Here is an 18,942-nt window from a genome sequence, read left to right as displayed (position 1 = left end):
CCAAGCCGCACTGCTTCTTGACACAATGCACATCCAACCCAGAAGCACCAATGTGTCTGAGGAAACACCGTACACCTGGTGACCTGGTCAGCGTGCACTGCGCCCGGCCCGCCACAGGAGTCGCTAGTGCGCAACAAGGATATCCCTGCCTGCCAAATCCTCCCTAACCTGGATGACGCTGGGCCAATTGTGCGCCGCCCCATGGGCCTCCCGGTCATGGCCGGCAGCAACAGAGCCTGGGCGCGAACCCAGAATCTCTGGTGGCACAGAGATTTAGACCACTGTGCCACCCGGGAGGCCCCGGGGAGGGAGCTTTTGAGATCAGGAGGGAAGGAGGGGAGGGAGCTGTTTGAGATGAGGATGGGAGGAGGGAAGGGAGCTGTGATTTGCTTGTGAGCAGTGAACATATGGTTGACAAGCATTTCTCATAGGACATCACAGACAGGACATGGGGTCAAACATGCCTATTATCAAGAGGAGGGAGAGACATGTCTGGTAAGGTCAACCTTTATGCTCCCTGTGATCAGTGTGTTGATGAGCATGATACTGATCCTCCTGACAGGAATGGGTTTTTATGAAGCAAGTATCCTCCATGCAAGCAGATGGTAATTACCTGTTGACAAAGCAAAACCTGCTTTGTACTGCATCCTCGTAGCATGTTTTATGTAGTGTGACCCGACTAGCTCCTTCGTGGTGGTAATACACTGTATTAGAAACAGAAAGCTTTGACACCGCAGACACACGACACAGTGAGTCATGCATCTCAGACAGTGGCTGACGAAGACGATGATCAACAGGTTATGGTGAAATACTGATACTAGCGTTGTGTTGAACGTGTTTGTTAGGATTTTGTAAATACGGATGTGACGGAATGACCCCTGAACCAGATATAATACTGTTACAAGGAAAACTGTTTCTCTTGTCGGACACCTCATTTACTTTTTCCTCTTCGCTCAGGAGCATTTTACACAGTGTACAGTCAACTCCAAGCTACTTTGTTGTTTCATTTTCTATCTTGTTTTCCATCCTGCTTTCCATCCTGTTTTCCATCTTGTTTTCCACCAGAATCCTGCAGAGTCCAATGGCCATCCTGATATTAATCAGTATTTTGTTGTTGCCTGGTAAGTTTTATATTCTCTATCGTGTCACTGTGGTTTGTGTCCCTCGTGGCTTCCTCATCTGTACCTGGGCCTTTACTTACAAATACAACATACAACCAAAGGCACATTTTATGATTTATTTATTTAGATCACGATGTGCGGCAAGTAATGGCTATTTGGATAGGGTTGTTCGCATGTCTAAACAGGAAATTGTCTCCTTGAGGCCATCGAATCATTCATTCAGTCTCCCGGCTTGTACACACACATTCCACACATACTTTCACACAGAAACTCATGGCTCTGATAAATTAATAAATTAATCATATATATCAGATGAAAAACGTAGTTGTGATATACATGTGGTTGTAGCATTGTTAGCATGTGGTTGTGATTTACATGTGGTTGTATCATTGAATTCTGAGCTTAGTTTGTAACTTTGACATATTGGTACGTTTCAGCACCAGCTGCATCTGAGAATGAAGTCACTGGGATTATAGGAGAGTCTGTTCTCCTGTCCTGTGACCTGAAATCATCCACGGCCATCGACACAGCAAGACTCCGGTTCCATTGGCAAGACAAGTCCGAAAGAGTGTTGTACTCGTTCAACAAAGGAGAAGAGAATCAACATCAGGATAGCTTTTACACAAACAGAACTAAAGCCTTTGTGTCTGAGATGAGTTCTGGGAATATCTCTATCAAACTCAGCCAAGTAACACTTGAAGACAACCGGAATGTCTACAGTGCTTTCGCTACACTGTTTGGCGAGAATGATAAGCATATCCACACGTGTCCCACTACCCTACTTGTGGCAGGTATGGTTGAGTTAATAACACAGGAGGCTTCTGAGGGGAGGCTAGCTCGTAATAATGTCTGGAATGGAATAGCATCAACCACATGGGAACCATGTATTGGATGTGTTTGATACCATGTCCACCTGTGTGAATCATTCACAGCATTAATACGGTCATTGTAGGACATCATCAAACATTACTATGGCACCTTTCTAACATCTTGTTCTATTTATTTTGTTCGCTTTCAGCACGGTTCCCGACACCCAGTGTGACTGTGAACAAGACAAATATGAATGCCACGTGTTCAACCCAGGGGGGATACCCACAACCAATGGTCACATGGACCATCCAGGACCGTGGGAACCTCACTCTGGACCCGTGGGAAGTACAGACCAATATTACTCTGGATTCTGAAAGTGGACTGTACAGCGTCTGGAGCCAAGTGAATATAACAGAAAATCAGACGGTGACCTGCCATATCTTCAACCCCGTTCTGAGAGAGACTGTGAGCAACACAACCATCGTCAGCCCCAGCATTAACACTGACCCTGCAGGTACATGTGACAGGACGTAACACCACCACTCACTGCCTAATATTCATGAACTGAAAACTGAATCACTCATCTTGTCTTTTTCTCACAGGTGATGATCAGGAAGGCTTTACTCCCATCATTATCACAATAGTACTGATCATTCTAGTATTGATTCTGTTTTCCATCGGGGGTTATTTTGTGTACAAAAAACGTAAGTTACAATTTCCGATGTTTTACTTCTTGTAATGAAATGAGATTCAGTACTGTATAAAGTTGTCTCAGTCTGTAATTACTCTGTCAGTGACAAATCTAAAGATTTTATTTCCATGTACATCCAAACACTATATTATTTCACATTTGAGGAGTGACCAGTATGTGAAAATCAGCTGGCCCTACATACATTTTATTCTGTAGCTAGATGTGCTTCAGTGCATTGTTAATTATGACTAAAACACTGAACTATGTGGTTAAATATGAATATAACACTGATCCATGTTGATCTAGGTTGTGGAGCCAGCGGTGGAACCATAAAAGTTGAAGGAAATAACCATCAAAGAAATGGTCATGTTGAGACAGAGCTTTTGGACAGGTGTAGCCGGGCACCAGACAATCTAGAGGCAGACTGATGGGACATTTCTTTATATACAGGTCCACATATTGGACATATCGGTGTACTGTATCCCAACGAAATCTACCTCTTCTAATTGGAAGTATTTGCATGTTTTTTCAAATATTTTCTTATTAATTAGAAAAGCGTTAGAACGTCTACAGTAGAATAATGGTAAATAATGTGTCTGGAAATGTTCTACTGTAGAAGTTCTAAATCATGGGAGTATTTAAAAAATACATTACAATTTTAAAGTACTTCTTTATTCAAATAAAAAAAAATCCTAATATTTTCTCACAAATGTCTTGGAAAGTACTTGAAAGGCCCTACAGTAAATAGTTTACCGTGAATGCAGGAACGATGCATTTCATTTCCACTAATGCGGATCTTCAGTGGTCCAGATTGAATCCAGGCCTAAAACCATGTAAACCTCAACACACTGGTACAGTTGTGAACTCTCAGACTGACTTAGGAGGAGACATTTTCACTCTGCTAAACAGACCTCACTGTGTTCAACATTAGGGACAGATGCTACAGATCTGTAACCAGATTTAGATTATTTAGATTTAGATTACATTTAGATTTAGATTACATTTAGATTTAGATTACATTTAGATTTAGATTACATTTAGATTTAGATTACATTTAGATTTAGATTACATTTAAATTTTGATTACATTTAAATGTTGTCTTTAATAAATATTGTTGTGAATATTCAAAAAAGGTTCATGTATTATATTTATTTAAATGTCAAACCTTTTATTCTGGTGTTTTCCTATACAGTAGGTGTATTGACATTTGGCCATTCTATATTCGTATTATTTGGGGAAATTGTATTTGAAACTCGTTTGAAGAAATGTCCTAATTGTGTCCTAGATGTGTCCTAGATGTGTCCTAGATGTGGCCTAAATGTGGCCTAGATGTGTCCTAGATGTGTCCTAGATGTGGCCTAAATGTGGCCTAGATGTGTCCTAGATGTGTCCTAGATGTGGCCTAGATGTGGCCTAGATGTGTCCTAGATGTTTCCTAGATGTGGCCTAGATGTGGCCTAGATGTGGCCTAGATGTGTCCTAGATGTGGCCTAGATGTGTCCTAGATGTGGCCTAGATGTGGCCTAGATGTGTCCTAGATGTGTCCTAGATGGGGTTGCATTTGGTAGAGACCCTTCTGCTGGATTGATGTAGCTAAACACATGTACAGTCGTGTGAAAAAGTTTGGACACCCCTGACAATTTTCAGGATTTCCATTTATAAATAATTGTGTGTTTGGATCAGCAATTTCATTTTGATCTATCAAGTAACTGATGGACACAGTAATATTTCAGTAGTGAAATGAGGTTTATTAGATTAACAGAAAATGTGCAATATGCATCAAAACCAAATTAGACAGGTGCATAAATTTGGGCAACCTAATAGAAAAATCACATCAATATCTAGTAGAGCCTCCTTTTGCTAAAATAACAGCCTCTAGACGCTTCCCATAGCCTCTAATGAGTGCCTGGATTCTGGATGAAGGTATTTTGGACCATTCCTCCTTACAAAACATCTCCAGTTCAGTTAGGTTTGATGGTTGCCGAGCATGGACAGCCCGCTTCAAATCATCCCACAGATTCTCAATGATATTCAGGTCTGGGGACTGGGATGGCCATTCCAGAACATTGTACTTGTTCCTCTGCATAAATTCCCGGGTAGATTTTGAGCAGTGTTTTGGGTCGTTGTCTTGTTGAAATATCCAGCCCCGGCGTAACTTCAACTTTTGACTGATTCTTCAACATTATTCCCAAGAATCTGCTGATATTGAGTGGAATCCATGCGACCCTCAACTTTAACAAGATTCCCAGTACCGGCCCTGGCCACACAGCCCCAAAGCATGATGGAACCCCCGCCAAATTTTACTGTGGGTAGCAAGTGTTTTTCTTGGAACGCTGTGTTCTTTTGCCGCCATGCATAACGTCCCTTGTTATGACCAAATAACTCACTCTTTGTTTCATCAGTCCACAGCACCTTAATCCAAAATGAAGCTGGCTTGTCCAAATGTGCGTTTGCACACCTCAAGCGACTCTGTTTGTGGCATGTGTGCAGAAAAGGCTTCTTCCGCATCACTCTCCCATTCAGCTTCTCCTTGTGCAAAGTGCGCTGAATTGTTGAACGATGCACAGTGACACCATCTGCAGCAAGATGATGTTGTAGGTCTTTGGAGGTGGTCTGTGGGCTGTTTTTGACCGTTCTCACCATCCTTCGCCTTTGCCTCTCCAATATTTTACTTGGCCTGCCACTTCTGGCCTCAACAAGAGCTGTGCCTGTGGTCTTCCATTTCCTCACTATGTTCCTCACGGTGGACACTGACAGCTTAAATCGCTGCGATAGCTTTTTGTAGCCTTCCGTTAAACCATAATGTTGAACAATCTTTGTTTTCAGGTCATTTGAGAGTTGTTTTGAGGCCCCCATGTTGCCACTCTTCAGATGAGAGTCAAAGAGAACAACAACTTGCAATCGGCCACCTTAAATACATTTTCTCATGATTGGATGCACTTGTCTATGAAGTTCAAGGCTTAATGAGCTCACCAAACCAATTGTGTTCCAATTAAGCCGTGCTAAGTAGTTACAGGTATTCAAATCAACAGAATGACAAGGGTGCCCACATTTTTGCATATTTTTCACATCAGATTTAATTTCATACAACTTAATATTGCTACACTAAAAATCTTTGTCTGGACAATGCCCCAGTACTCAGCTTTTATTAGAAAATGAATGGCATGCCACTGTGATCATTTTCTGTGACGACAGAGTAAATTATTATGCAGGGGTGCCCAAAGTTTTTCATACGACTGTATGTGACCAATAACATTTGATTTGATTTGATTTGATGATACTGCTTATTGCATTCAGTGGCTCATGGATAGATGCAATGGCCCAAAGACACAAAGACCATGTTTATATCAACTTCAAGATTAAAAATAGGTTCACCTTGAACTTTAACAGAACTGTCAGTGAATGTTTTTATGAATGGTTAAAGGTTAAGAGATCCAATCCCTTAAAGTTGTGTGTGTCAGCTGTAGGGGTGTCCGTGTTTCTGGGGATCGGAAGTGTCCTGTGAGAGAGATGCAGGTTGAAGGGGCCAGAGTCTGAGCAGTGCAGAAGGTGTCGTATGCTGAGGCAGTGAAGAAAGTAGAGGAGGATGGGTCAAGGGGGAAGGAGCCTGAGAGGATCCCAGTGAGTAGTAGATATGTGTGCGTTGTGCGTGCGTCTGTCTCAGTCACCAGATCCCAACCTAGTAGAACATTTATGGGAGATTGTATTGCCTGAGTGGTGCCCGAGACAGTGTTTTTCCACCACCATCAACAAAACACTAAATTATGGAATTGCTCCCTCCAATAGAGTTTCAGACACTTGTAGAATCGATGTTAAGGTGCATTGAATCTGTTCTGGTGTCTCGTGGTGCACAACGCCCTATTAACACACCATGTTGGTGTTTCCTTTACTTTGGCAGTTACCTGTAGTCATTATAGAATGAGATGTGATAGAATGTAAACTAGTTACCTGTAGTCATTATAGAATGAGATGTGATAGAATGTAAACTAGTTACCTGTAGTCATTATAGAATGAGATGTGATAGAATGTAAACTAGTTACCTGTAGTCGTTATAGAATGAGATGTGATAGAATGTAAACTAGTTACCTGTAGTCGTTATAGAATGAGATGTGATAGAATGTAAACTAGTTACCTGTAGTCGTTATAGAATGAGATGTGATAGAATGTAAACTAACAGTTACCTGTAGTCGTTATAGAATGAGATGTGATAGAATGTAAACTAGTTACCTGTAGTCGTTATAGAATGAGATGTGATAGAATGTAAACTAACAGTTACCTGTAGTCGTTATAGAATGAGATGTGATAGAATGTAAACTAGTTACCTGTAGTCGTTATAGAATGAGATGTGATAGAATGTAAACTAGTTACCTGTAGTCGTTATAGAATGAGATGTGATAGAATGTAAACTAGTTACCTGTAGTCGTTATAGAATGAGATGTGATAGAATGTAAACAAGTCACCTGTATGTTTCTGTTACACTGTGTATTCTGAAAGTACTCAGACCCCTTGACCTTTTCACATTTTGTTACGCTACAACCTTACATGTATTCTACAATTGACTAAATTATTGTTGTTGCTGCTCCCCCACTTCCATTTAAGAATGAAGTGTGTTCCTGGCGACCTTCAACGCTGCAGACATTTTTTGTCTTGGTTTCTGCTCTGACATGCACTGTCAACTGTGGGACCTTATATAGACACAGGTGTGTGCCTTTCTAAATCATGTCCAATCAATTGAATTTACCACAGGTGGACTCCAATCAAGTTGTAGAAACATCTCAAGGATGATCAATGGAAACAGGATGCACCTGAGCTTAATTTCATGTCTCATAGCAAAGAGTCTGAATACTTATGTTAAATAAGGTACGTCTGTTTTATATTTTTTATAGATTTGCAAAAATGTCTAAAAACCTGTTTTCACTTTATCATGATGGGTGTCACACTCATCATAATGAAGAGACCAAGGCGCAGCGTGAATAGAGTTCCACATATTTTTTATGAACTGAAACTAAAACAAAAACAAAACAACAAACAACCAAACGGAACGTGAAGCTACTAGTGTGCAACCTGAGTGGGTTGAGTCACTGATGTGATCATCCTGTCTGGGTTGGCGCCCCCCCCCTTGGGTTGTGCCATGGCGGAGATCTTTGTGGGCTATACTCAGCCTTGTCTCAGGATGGTAAGTTGGTGGTTGAAGATATCCCTCTAGTGGTGTGGGGGCTGTGCTTTGGCAAAGTGGGTGGGGTTATATCCTTCCTGTTTGGCCCTGTCCGGGGGTGTCCTCGGATGGGGCCACAGTGTCTCCTGACCCCTCCTGTCTCAGCCTCCAGTATTTATGCTGCAGTAGTTTATGTGTCGGGGGGCTAGGGTCAGTTTGTTATATCTGGAGTACTTCTCCTGTCCCATTCGGTGTCCTGTGTGAATTTAAGTGTGCTCTCTCTAAATTCTCTCTCTCTTTCTTTCTCTCTCTCGGAGGACCTGAGCCCTTGGATCATGCCTCAGGACTACCTGACATGATGACTCCTTGCTGTCCCCAGTCCACCTGGCTGTGCTGCTGCTCCAGTTTCAACTGTTCTGCCTTATTATTATTGGACCATGCTGGTCATTTATGAACATTTCAACATCTTGGCCATGTTCTGTTATAATCTCCACCCGGCACAGCCAGAAGAGGACTGGCCACCCCACATAGCCTGGTTCCTCTCTAGGTTTCTTCCTAGGTTTTGGCCTTTCTAGGGAGTTTTTCCTAGCCACCGTGCTTCTACACCTGCATTGCTTTCTGTTTGGGGTTTTAGGCTGGGTTTCTGTACAGCACTTTGAGATATCAGCTGATGTTCGAAGGGCTATATAAATAAATTTGATTTGATTTGATTTTGATTTGTGCACACAGGCACCTAACTGTAGACAAGATCCCACACCAGAAAGTGGGAAAAAGGGCTGCCTTAAATATTATCCCCAAAACAGCTGTCTCTGATTGGGAACCATATCAGGCCAACATAGACATACAAAACCCCTAGACATACAAAAAACCCTAGACATACAAAAACCTAGAGTACCCACCCTAGTCACACCCTATACCTAACCAAAATATATAGAAAACAGATATCTATGGTCAGGGCGTGACATTGGGGTATAATGTGTTGATTGATAAGGAACATGTTTATCTAATTCATTTTAGAATAAGGCTGTAACGTAACAAAATGTGGAAAAAGTCAAGGGGTCTGAGTACTTTCTGAATGCACCGTATGATTATCTTACTGACTTAATCATTGTGACTCATTTATCAATTAGAGTAAACTATTTGTGTGAACACCATGTGTCTTTTATTTTGATATGCTATTCTAGAGGTTGGGAGAAGAGCAGAGGCTATTGGGTAATGGCGGTCAGTCTAAGGATTGGAGTGTTTTGTCAGTCCCTAAGTTGTAGTACTCAGTGATTAAACATTCAAGTCTTGTAATACAGAGCCGCATTGTCCCTGGGCATCATTCACGCTATCTGTCTAACAGTATAAAGCTGCATAATAATTTACTCTCTGACCACAGAGAGTCGGGACACCTGTTTAACATCACCCTACACAGGGCAGTGTCCCCAATCACTGCCCTGGGGTAATGGGATATTTTTTAGACAAAAAGAAAAGGGAGCCTCCTACTGGCCCTCCAGCACCATGTCCAGCAGCATCTGGTCTCCCATCCAGGGACTGACCAGGACCAACCCTGCTTAGCTTCAGAAGCAAGCCAGCAGTGGTATGCAGGGTGGTTTGCCAATGACCCTGGGTTCCTCTCCTATGTCCTTCTAGATGATGAGGCAGAGCTCGGTGTTAATTTAGACTATGACCCTGGGTTTCTCCCCTATCTCCCTTCTAGATGATGAGACAGAGCTTGTGTACACCAGTAACCAGTAAGTTCAGTCAGCCTGTCATGGGCGTCCTCCTCTTCATCTGAAGAGGAGAGGCAAGAAGGATCGGAGGACCAAAATGCAGCGTGGTATGTGTTCATGATGATTTTTTAATTAAAGAAAGCACTGAACATTGAATACAAAATATACAAACCAATAAACGAATAACAACCGTGACGCTATAATGAGAACTGTGCTGACACAAGCAACTAACATAGACAATCACCCACAAAACCCAACACAAAACAGGCTACCTAAATATGGTTCCCAATCAGAGACAATGACTAACACCTGCCTCTGATTGAGAACCATATCAGGCCCAAACACAGAAATAGACAAACTAGACATGTAACATAGAATGCCCACCAAGATCACACCCTGACCAAACAAAACATAGAAACATACAAAGCAAACTATGGTCAGGGTGTGACACAGCCTCTGTTTCCTGTGTTTGAGATGCCTGATGTATTGTATTTGGGACAAATAATTCACTAAACTCTAAACCTCAACTGAATGTAATGAATCATGTGGACATTGAACAAGTTGAGGTGACTAAACTGCTTGGAGTAACCCTGGATTTTAAACTGTCATGGTCAAAACATACAGTAACTAAGGTGGGGAGAAGTCTGTCCATAATAAAGGCACTGCTCTGCCTTCTTAACAGCACTATCAACAAGGCAGGTCCCACAGGCCCTAGTTTTGTCGCACCTGGACCACTGTTCTCAATTTCCACATTACGATATTTAGCTGTGCTTTAGGGTATAGTGGTTTTCGTTAAGACTGACATACATTTTGTTGTGTTACAGCCTGAATTCAAAAATCGATTAAATATTTTTTTCATCTCACCCATCTACACACAATACCCCATAATGATGATAAAGAAAACATGTTTTCACTTTGTTGCAAATTTATTGAAAATGAAATATTAAATTGATATAAGTGTTCACACCCCTGAGTCAGTACTTTGTAGAAGCACCTTCGGCAGTGATTACAGATGTGAGTCTTTTTGGGTAAAACTCGAAGAGCTTTCCACACCTGGATTGTGCAAAATGATTTTAAAAATTCTTCATACTCTGTCAAATTGGTTGTTGATCAAGCATACTGTCACGTTCTGACCTTTATTTCCTTTGTTATGTATTTATTTAGTATGGTCAGGGCGTGAGTTGGGGTGGGCAGTCTATGTTTGTTTTTCTATGATTTGGGGATTTCTATGTTTCGGCCTAGTATGGTTCTCAATCAGAGGCAGGTGTCATTAGTTGTCTCTGATTGAGAATCATACTTAGGTAGCCTGGGTTTCACTGTTTGTTTGTGGGTGTTTGTTTCCGTGTCTGTGTTTTTCACCACACGGTACTGGTTTGGGTTTCGTTCATTCCACGGTTATTGTTTTTTGTATTCAGTTGTTCTTGTGTACTATTTCTTATTAAAAGAACCATGGACACTTACCACGCTGCATATTGGTCCAGAAGCAGCATCAAACCACAGAGGCCGACCGCCAAAACCCAGCAGCGATGATGCTGCCGAGCTCCAGCTAGCTCAGCGTAAAGAGCCAACCCACCGTTTCACAGCCGCCACCTCCGACTGCTTCTGATGATCTTGGAACAGAGAAGCCAACCCAGGTTAGCCTACAATTCTACCCTAGCCACAGATTTTCTGTAAAAAAAAACAGTTAATCTAATAGCTGCTGGTTTATAGGAACAGAGTTGCTGGAATACTTGGTGACTGCAGATCCTGCATTTTATTTCCCATGTCTAAAGTTCTGTGTTGGGTGCAATGCAAATTCAGACAAGGCCTTCACCCAAGCTGAGTATTCTAACTGTAAGAATGCTATTAATAGTAACAAATAATTGGCCAGGCATTTTTTTTTTTTTTTTTTTAAATATAACAAGTCAGTTAAGAACAAAGTCTTATTTACAATGACAGTGGGTTAACTGCCTTGTTCAGGGGCAGAACGACAGATTTTTACCATGTCAGCTCTGGGATTTGATCAAGCAAACCTTACGATTACTGGCCCAAAGTAATCTAACCACTAGGCTACCTGCCGCCCCTCATGTGTCAAGTAAAGGACATTTGTAATACATTGCTCTGTGGAAAGAAAAATGACTTCGAAGTGCTATTTGGGAACATCGGTGTCAACACCTGTTAATGATGAGCAGCTGTATTTTGTCGGCGATTGTGGACTTAATCGAGTTCCTTATTTCAAACCACTGAGGGGGACATTGGTGAAGCCGTTGCTGGATCTAAGCAGAACAGTTTGGTGGAAGCTGAGTTTAGTGTCACTTGCCAGTTTCTGAACACTGAAATCGCCACTCTTGCTCCAAAGATGACAAATGGACCCCATTTGATATCCTGCAACAATTCTCTGGACCTCTCTCCGCAATGCCGACAGTGCTGTCATAGGCTGTAGGCCGCATCTCACTGTAGTAGCCTGTAGGCTGCATCTCACTGTTGTAGGCTGCATCTCACTGCAGTAGAATGTAGGCTGCATCTCACTGTAGTAGAATGTAGGCTGCATCTCACTGTAGTAGAATGTAGGCTGCATCTCACTGTAGTAGGCTGTAGGCTGCATCTCACTGTAGTAGGCTGTAGGCTGCATCTCACTGTAGTAGGCTGCATACGGCATCTCACTGCAGTAGGCTGTAGGCTGCATACTGCATCTCACTGTAGTAGGCTGTAGGCCGCAGGCTGCATCTCACTGTAGTAGGCTGTAGGCTGCATCTCACTGCACTGGGCTGTAGGCTGCATCTCACTGCACTGGGCTGTAGGCTGCATACTGCATCTCACTGCAGTAGGCTGTAGGCTGCATCTCAGGCTGCATAGGCTGCATCTCACTAGGCCGCATCTCACTATAGTAGGCTGTAGGCCGCATCTCACTATAGTAGGCTGTGCATCTCACTATAGTAGGCTGTAGGCTGCTAGGCTGCATCTCAGGCTGCATCTCACAGTAGGCTCATCAGGCTGCATCTCACTGCAGTAGGCTGTAGGCTGCATCTCACTGCAGTAGGCTGTAGGCTGCATCTCACTGTAGTAGGCTGTAGGCCGCAGGCTGCATCTCACTGTAGTAGGCTGTAGGCAGTAGGCTGCATCTCACTGCACTGGGCTGTAGGCTGCATCTCACTGCACTGGGCTGTAGGCTGCATACTGCATCTCAATGTGGTAGGCTGTAGGCTGCAGGCTGCATCTCACTGTAGTAGGCTGTAGGCCGCATCTCACTATAGTAGGCTGTAGGCCGCATCTCACTATAGTAGGCTGTAGGCCGCATCTCACTATAGTAGGCTGTAGGCCGCATCTCACTATAGTAGGCTGTAGGCTGCATCTCACTGTAGTAGGCTGTAGGCTGCATCTCACTGTAGTAGGCTGTAGGCTGCATCTCACTGTAGTAGGCTGCATCTCACTGTAGTAGGCTGCATCTCACTGCAGTAGGCTGCATCTCACTGCAGTAGGCTGTAGGCTGCATCTCACTGCAGTAGGCTGTAGGGCTGCATCTCACTGTAGTAGGCTGTAGGCCGCAGGCTGCATCTCACTGTAGTAGGCTGTAGGCTGTAGGCTGCATCTCACTGCACTGTGCTGTAGGCTGCATACTGCATCTCAATGTGGTAGGCTGCAGGCTGCATCTCACTGTAGTAGGCTGTAGGCTGCATCTCACTGCAGTAGGCTGCATCTCACTGCAGTAGGCTGTAGGCTGCATCTCACTGGCTGTAGGCTGCATACTGCATCTCACAGTAGTAGGCTGTAGGCTAGGCAGTAGGCTGTAGGCTGCATCTCACTGTAGTAGGCTGGCTGTAGGCTGCAGGCTACATCTCAGGCTGTAGGCTGTATCTCACTGTAGTAGACTGCATCTCACTGTAGTAGGTTGTAGCCGCATCTCACTGTAGTAGGCTGTAGGCCGCATCTCACTGTAGTAGGCTCATCTGTAGTAGGCTGTAGGCTGCATCTCACTGTAGTAGGCTGTAGTAGGCTGCATCTCACTGCAGTATCTCATCTCACTGTAGTAGGCTGTAGGCTGCATCTCACTGTAGTAGGCTGTAGGCTGCATCTCACTCAGTAGGCTGTAGGCTGTAGGCTGCATCTCACTAGTAGGCTGCATCTCACTGTAGTAGGTAGTAGGCTGTAGGCTGCATCTCACTGTGTAGTAGGCTGCATCTCACTGCAGTAGGCTGCAGGCTGCATCTCACTGTAGTAGGCTGCATCACTGCACTGCACTGTAGGCTGTAGGCTGCATCTACATCTCACTGTAGGCTGCATCTAGGCAGTAGGCTGTAGGCTGCATCTCATCTGTAGTAGGCTGTAGGCTGCATCTCACTGCATCTCACTGTAGTAGGCTGTAGGCTGCATCTCACTAGGCTGCATCTCACTGTAGTAGGCTGTAGGGCATCTCACTGCAGTAGGCTGCATCTCACTGCAGTAGGCTGTAGGCAGGCTGCATCTCACAGGCTGCATCTCACTGCAGTAGGCTGCAGGCTGCATCTCACTGCAACATCTCACTGTAGTAGGCTGCATCTCACTGCATAGGCTGCATCTCACTGTAGTAGGGTATCTCACTGCAGTAGGCTGCAGGCTGCATCTCACTGCAGTAGGCTGTAGGCTGCATCTCACTGTAGTAGGCATCTCACTGTAGTAGGCTGTAGGCTGCATCTCACTGCAGTAGGCTGTAGGCTGCATACTGCATCTCACAGTAGGCTGTAGGCTGCATCTCACTGTAGTAGGCTGTAGGCTGCATCTCACTGTAGTAGGCTGCATCTCACTGTAGTAGGCATCTCACTGTAGGCCGCATCTCACTGTGTAGGTTGTAGGCTGCATCTCACTGTAGTAGGTTGTGCATCTCAGCCGCATCTCACTGTAGTAGGCTGTAGGCCGCATCTCACTGTAGTAGGCTGTAGGCTGCATCTCACTGCAGTAGGCTGTAGGCATCTCACTGTAGTAGGCTGTATGCTGCATCTCACTGTGTAGGCTGCATCTCACTGTAGTAGGCTGTAGGCTGCATTCACAGTAGGCTGCATCATCTCACTAGTAGGCATCTCACTGTAGACTGCATCTCACTGTAGTAGGCTGTAGGCCGCATCTCACTGTAGTAGGCTGTAGGCTGCAGGCTGTAGGCCGCATCTCACTGTAGTAGGCTGTAGGCTGCATCTCACTGTAGGCTGTAGGCCTGCATCTCACTGTAGTAGGTAGGCTGCAGGCTGCATCTCACTGTAGTAGGCTGTAGGCTACATCTCACTGCTGCATCTCACTGTAGTAGGCTGTAGGCCGCATCTCACTGCATCTCACTGTAGGCTGTAGGCTGCATCTCACGCTGTAGGCTGCATCTCAGGCTGTAGTAGGCTGTAGGCTGCATCTCACTGTAGTAGGCTGCATCTCACTGTGTAGGCTGCAGGCTGCATCTCACTGTGGCTGTAGGCTGCAGGCTGCATCTCACTGTAGTAGGCTGTAGGCTGCATCTCACAGGCACTGCATCTCACTGTAGTAGGCTGTAGGCTGTAGGCTGCATCTCACTGTAGTAGGCTGTAGGCTGGCTGTGTAGGCTGCATCTCACTGTAGTAGGCTGTAGGCTGCATGCATCTCACTGCAGTAGGCTGTAGGCTGTAGGCTGCATCTCACTGTAGTAGGCTGTAGGCTCTCACTGCAGTAGGGCTGCTCATCTCACTGTAGTAGGCTGCATCTCACTGCAGTAGCTGCATCTCACTGCAGTAGGCTGTCTAGTAGGCTGTATCTCACTGTAGTAGGCTGTAGGCTGCATCTCACTGTAGTAGGCTGTAGGCTGCATCTCACTGTAGTAGGCTGTAGGGCTAGTAGGCTGCAGGCTGCATCTCACTGTAGTAGGCTGCATCTCACTGTAGTAGGCTGTAGGCTGCAGGCTGTAGGCTGCATCTCACTGTAGTAGGCTGTAGGCTGCATCTCACTGCAGTAGGCTGCATCTCACTGTAGTAGGCTGCATCTCACTAGGTAGTAGGCTGCATGCATCTCACTGTAGTAGGCTGTAGGCTGCATCTCACTGTAGTAGGGCTGCATCTCACTGTAGTAGGCTGTATCTCACTGTAGTAGGCTGCAGGCTGCATCTCACTGTAGTAGGCTGCATCTCACTGTAGTAGGCTGTAGGCTGCAGGCTGCATCTCAGGTTGTAGGCTGTCATCTCTCACTGTAGTAGGCTGTAGTAGGCTGCAGGCTGCATCTCACTGTAGGCTGCATCTCACTGTAGTTGTAGGCTGTAGGCTAGGCATACTGCATCTCACTGTAGTAGGCCACATCTCACTAGGCTGCAGTAGGTAGGCTGCATCTCACTGTAGTAGGCTGCATCTCACTGTAGTAGGCTGTAGGCTGCATCTCACTGCATCTCACTGTAGTAGGCTGCTGCATCTCACTGTAGTAGGCTGTAGGCTGCATCTCACTGTAGTAGGCTGTAGGCTGCATACTGCATCTCACTGTAGTAGGCTGTAGGCTGCATCTCACTGTAGTAGGCTGTAGGCCGCATCTCACTGTAGTAGGCTGTAGGCTGTAGGCTGCATCTCACTGTAGTAGGCTGTAGGCTGCAGGCTGCATCTCACTGTAGTAGGCTGCATCTCACTGTAGTAGGCTGTAGGCTGCAGGCTGCATCTCACTGTAGTAGTATCTCACTTGTAGGCTGCATCTCACAGTAGGCTGTAGGCTGCATCTCACTGTAGTAGGCTGTAGGCCTGCATCTCACTGTAGTAGGCTGTAGGCCTGCATCTCACTGTAGTAGGCTGTAGGCTGCATCTCACTGTAGTAGGCTGTAGGGCTGTAGTAGGCTGCATCTCACTGTAGTAGGCTGTAGGCTGCATCTCACTGCTGTAGGCTGCATCTCACTGTAGTAGGTGTAGGCTGCATCTCACTGCTAGGCTAGGCCGCATCTCACTGTAGTAGGCTGTAGGCCGCATCTCACTGTAGTAGGCTGTAGGCCGCATCTCACTGTAGTAGGCTGTAGGCTGCATCTCACTGCAGTAGGCTGTAGGCTGCATACTGCATCTCACTGTAGTAGGTTGTAGGCCGCATCTCATTGTAGTAGGCTGTAGGCCGCATCTCACTGTAGTGGGCTGCATACTGCATCTCAATGTAGTAGGCTGTAGGCTGCATACTGCATCTCACTGTAGTAGGCTGTAGGCTGCATCTCACTGCAGTAGGCTGCATACTGCATCTCACTGCAGTAGGCTGTAGGCTGCATCTCACTGTATTAGGCTGTAGGCCGCATCTCACTGTATTAGGCTGTAGGCTGCATCTCACTGTAGTAGGCTGCATACTGCATCTCACTGTAGTAGGCTGCATACTGCATCTCACTGTAGTAGGCTGCATACTGCATCTCACTGTAGTAGGCTGCATGCTGCATCTCACTGTAGTAGGCTGTAGGCCGCATCTCACTGTATTAGGCTGTAGGCTGCATCTCACTGCAGTAGGTTGTAGGCAGCATCTCACTGTAGTAGGCTGTAGGCTGCATCTCACTGTAGTAGGCTGTAGGCTGCATCTCACTGTAGTAGGCTGCATCTCACTGCAGTAGGCTGCATCTCACTGCAGTCGGCTGCATCTCACTGCAGTAGGCTGCATCTCACTGCAGTAGGCTGCATCTCACTGCAGTAGGCTGCATCTCACTGCAGTAGGCTGCATCTCACTGCAGTAGGCTGCATCTCACTGCAGTAGGCTGCATCTCACTGTAGTAGACTGCATCTCACTGTAGTAGGCTGTAGGCCGCATCTCACTGTAGTAGGCTGTAGGCCGCATCTCACTGTAGTAGGCTGTAGGCCGCATCTCACTGCTGTAGGCCGCATCTCACTGTAGTAGGTTGTAGGCCGCATCTCACTATAGTAGGTTGTAGGCCGCATCTCACTGCAGTAGGCTGTAGGCTGCATCTCACTGCAGTAGGCTGTAGGCCGCATCTCACTGTAGTAGGCCGCATCTCACTGTAGTAGGCCGCATCTCACTGTAGTAGGCTGTAGGCTGCATACTGCATCTCACTGTAGTAGGTTGTAGGCTGCATCTCACTGCTGTAGGCCATCTCACTGTATTAGGATGTAGGCTGCATCTCACTGCAGTAGGCTGTAGGCTGCATCTCACTGCAGTAGGCTGTAGGCTGCATACTGCATCTCACTGCAGTAGGCTGTAGGCCGCATCTCACTGTATTAGGATGTAGGCTGTATCTCACTGCAGTAGGCTGTAGGTTGTAGGCAGCATCTCACTGTAGTAGGCTGTAGGCTGCATCTCACTGCAGTAGGCTGCAGGCTACATCTCACTGTAGTAGGCTGTAGGCTGCAGGCTGCATCTCACTGTAGTAGGCTGTATCTCACTGTAGTAGGCTGTAGGCTGCATCTCACTGCAGTAGGCTGTAGGCTGCATATGTATCTCACTGTAGTAGGCTGTAGGCCGCAGGCTGCATCTCACTGTAGTAGGCTGTAGGCTGCATCTCACTGCACTGTGCTGTAGGCTGCATACTGCATCTCAATGTGGTAGGCTGTAGGCTGCATCTCACTGCAGTAGGCTGCATCTCACTGCAGTAGGCTGTAGGCTGCATCTCACTGCTGTAGGCTGCATACTGCATCTCACAGCTGTAGGCTGCATACTGCATCTCACTGTAGTAGGCTGTAGGCTGCATCTCACTGCAGTAGGCTGTAGGCTGCATACTGCATCTCACTGTAGTAGGCTGTAGGCCGCAGGCTGCATCTCACTGCAGTAGGCTGCAGGCTACATCTCACTGTAGTAGGCTGTTATCTCACTGTAGTAGGCTGTAGGCAACATCTCACTGTAGTAGGCTGTATCTCACTGTATTAGGCTGTAGGCTACATCTCACTGTAGTAGGCTGTATCTCACTGTAGTAGGCTGCAGGCTACATCTCACTGTAGTAGGCTGTAGGCCGCATCTCACTGCTGTAGGCCGCATCTCACTGTAGTAGGTTGTAGGCCGCATCTCACTGTAGTAGGCTGTAGGCTGCATACTGCATCTCACTGTAGTAGGTTGTAGGCCGCATCTCACTGTAGTAGGCTGTAGGCTGCATACTGCATCTCACTGTAGTAGGCTGCATACTGCATCTCACTGTAGTAGGCTGCATCTCACTGCAGTAGGCTGTAGGCTGCATCTCACTGTAGTAGGCTGTAGGCTGCATACTGCATCTCACTGCAGTTGGCTGCATACTGCATCTCACTGCAGTAGGCTGCATCTCACTGCAGTAGGCTGTAGGCCGCATCTCACTGTATTAGGCTGTAGGCTGCATCTCACTGTAGTAGGCTGTAGGCTGCATACTGCATCTCACTGTAGTAGGCTGCATACTGCATCTCACTGCAGTAGGCTGTAGGCCGCATCTCACTGTATTAGGCTCTAGGCTGCATCTCACTGCAGTAGGTTGTAGGCAGCATCTCACTGTAGTAGGCTGTAGGCTGCATCTCACTGTAGTAGGCTGTATCTCACTGTAGTAGGCTGTAGGCTGCAGGCTGCATC

General features: G+C 45.9%; 1 protein-coding gene across 1 annotated transcript; it reads left to right on the top strand.

Annotated features, from left to right (window-relative positions):
• Nucleotides 1-896: 896 nt before the first annotated feature.
• On the top strand, nt 897-3,574 carry LOC115117093 (butyrophilin-like protein 10). Its single transcript, XM_029645551.2, has 5 exons — nt 897-1,121; nt 1,559-1,912; nt 2,140-2,445; nt 2,534-2,635; nt 2,929-3,574. Exons 1-5 carry the CDS (start codon nt 1,082-1,084, stop codon nt 3,048-3,050), a joined length of 924 nt encoding a protein of 307 aa, XP_029501411.1. The 5' UTR covers nt 897-1,081; the 3' UTR covers nt 3,051-3,574.
• The last annotated feature ends 15,368 nt before the right edge of the window (nt 3,575-18,942 follow it).

This window comes from Oncorhynchus nerka, linkage group LG3 (genome assembly GCF_034236695.1).
Source record: "Oncorhynchus nerka isolate Pitt River linkage group LG3, Oner_Uvic_2.0, whole genome shotgun sequence".
In the NCBI taxonomy this organism is placed as follows: Eukaryota; Metazoa; Chordata; class Actinopteri; order Salmoniformes; family Salmonidae; genus Oncorhynchus; species Oncorhynchus nerka.
Note: the sequence above shows the minus strand (reverse complement) of the source record. Positions and strands in the feature narration are given on the sequence as shown.

Bases quoted from the DNA above. Each gene is read 5' to 3' on its own strand.
- LOC115117093 (XM_029645551.2), top strand. From the start codon at position 1,082: ATGGCCATCCTGATATTAATCAGTATTTTGTTGTTGCCTG. The intron at 1,913-2,139 runs GTATGGTTGAGT...GTTCGCTTTCAG, and splicing joins CACTACCCTACTTGTGGCAG to CACGGTTCCCGACACCCAGT. The intron at 2,636-2,928 runs GTAAGTTACAAT...ATGTTGATCTAG, and splicing joins TTATTTTGTGTACAAAAAAC to GTTGTGGAGCCAGCGGTGGA.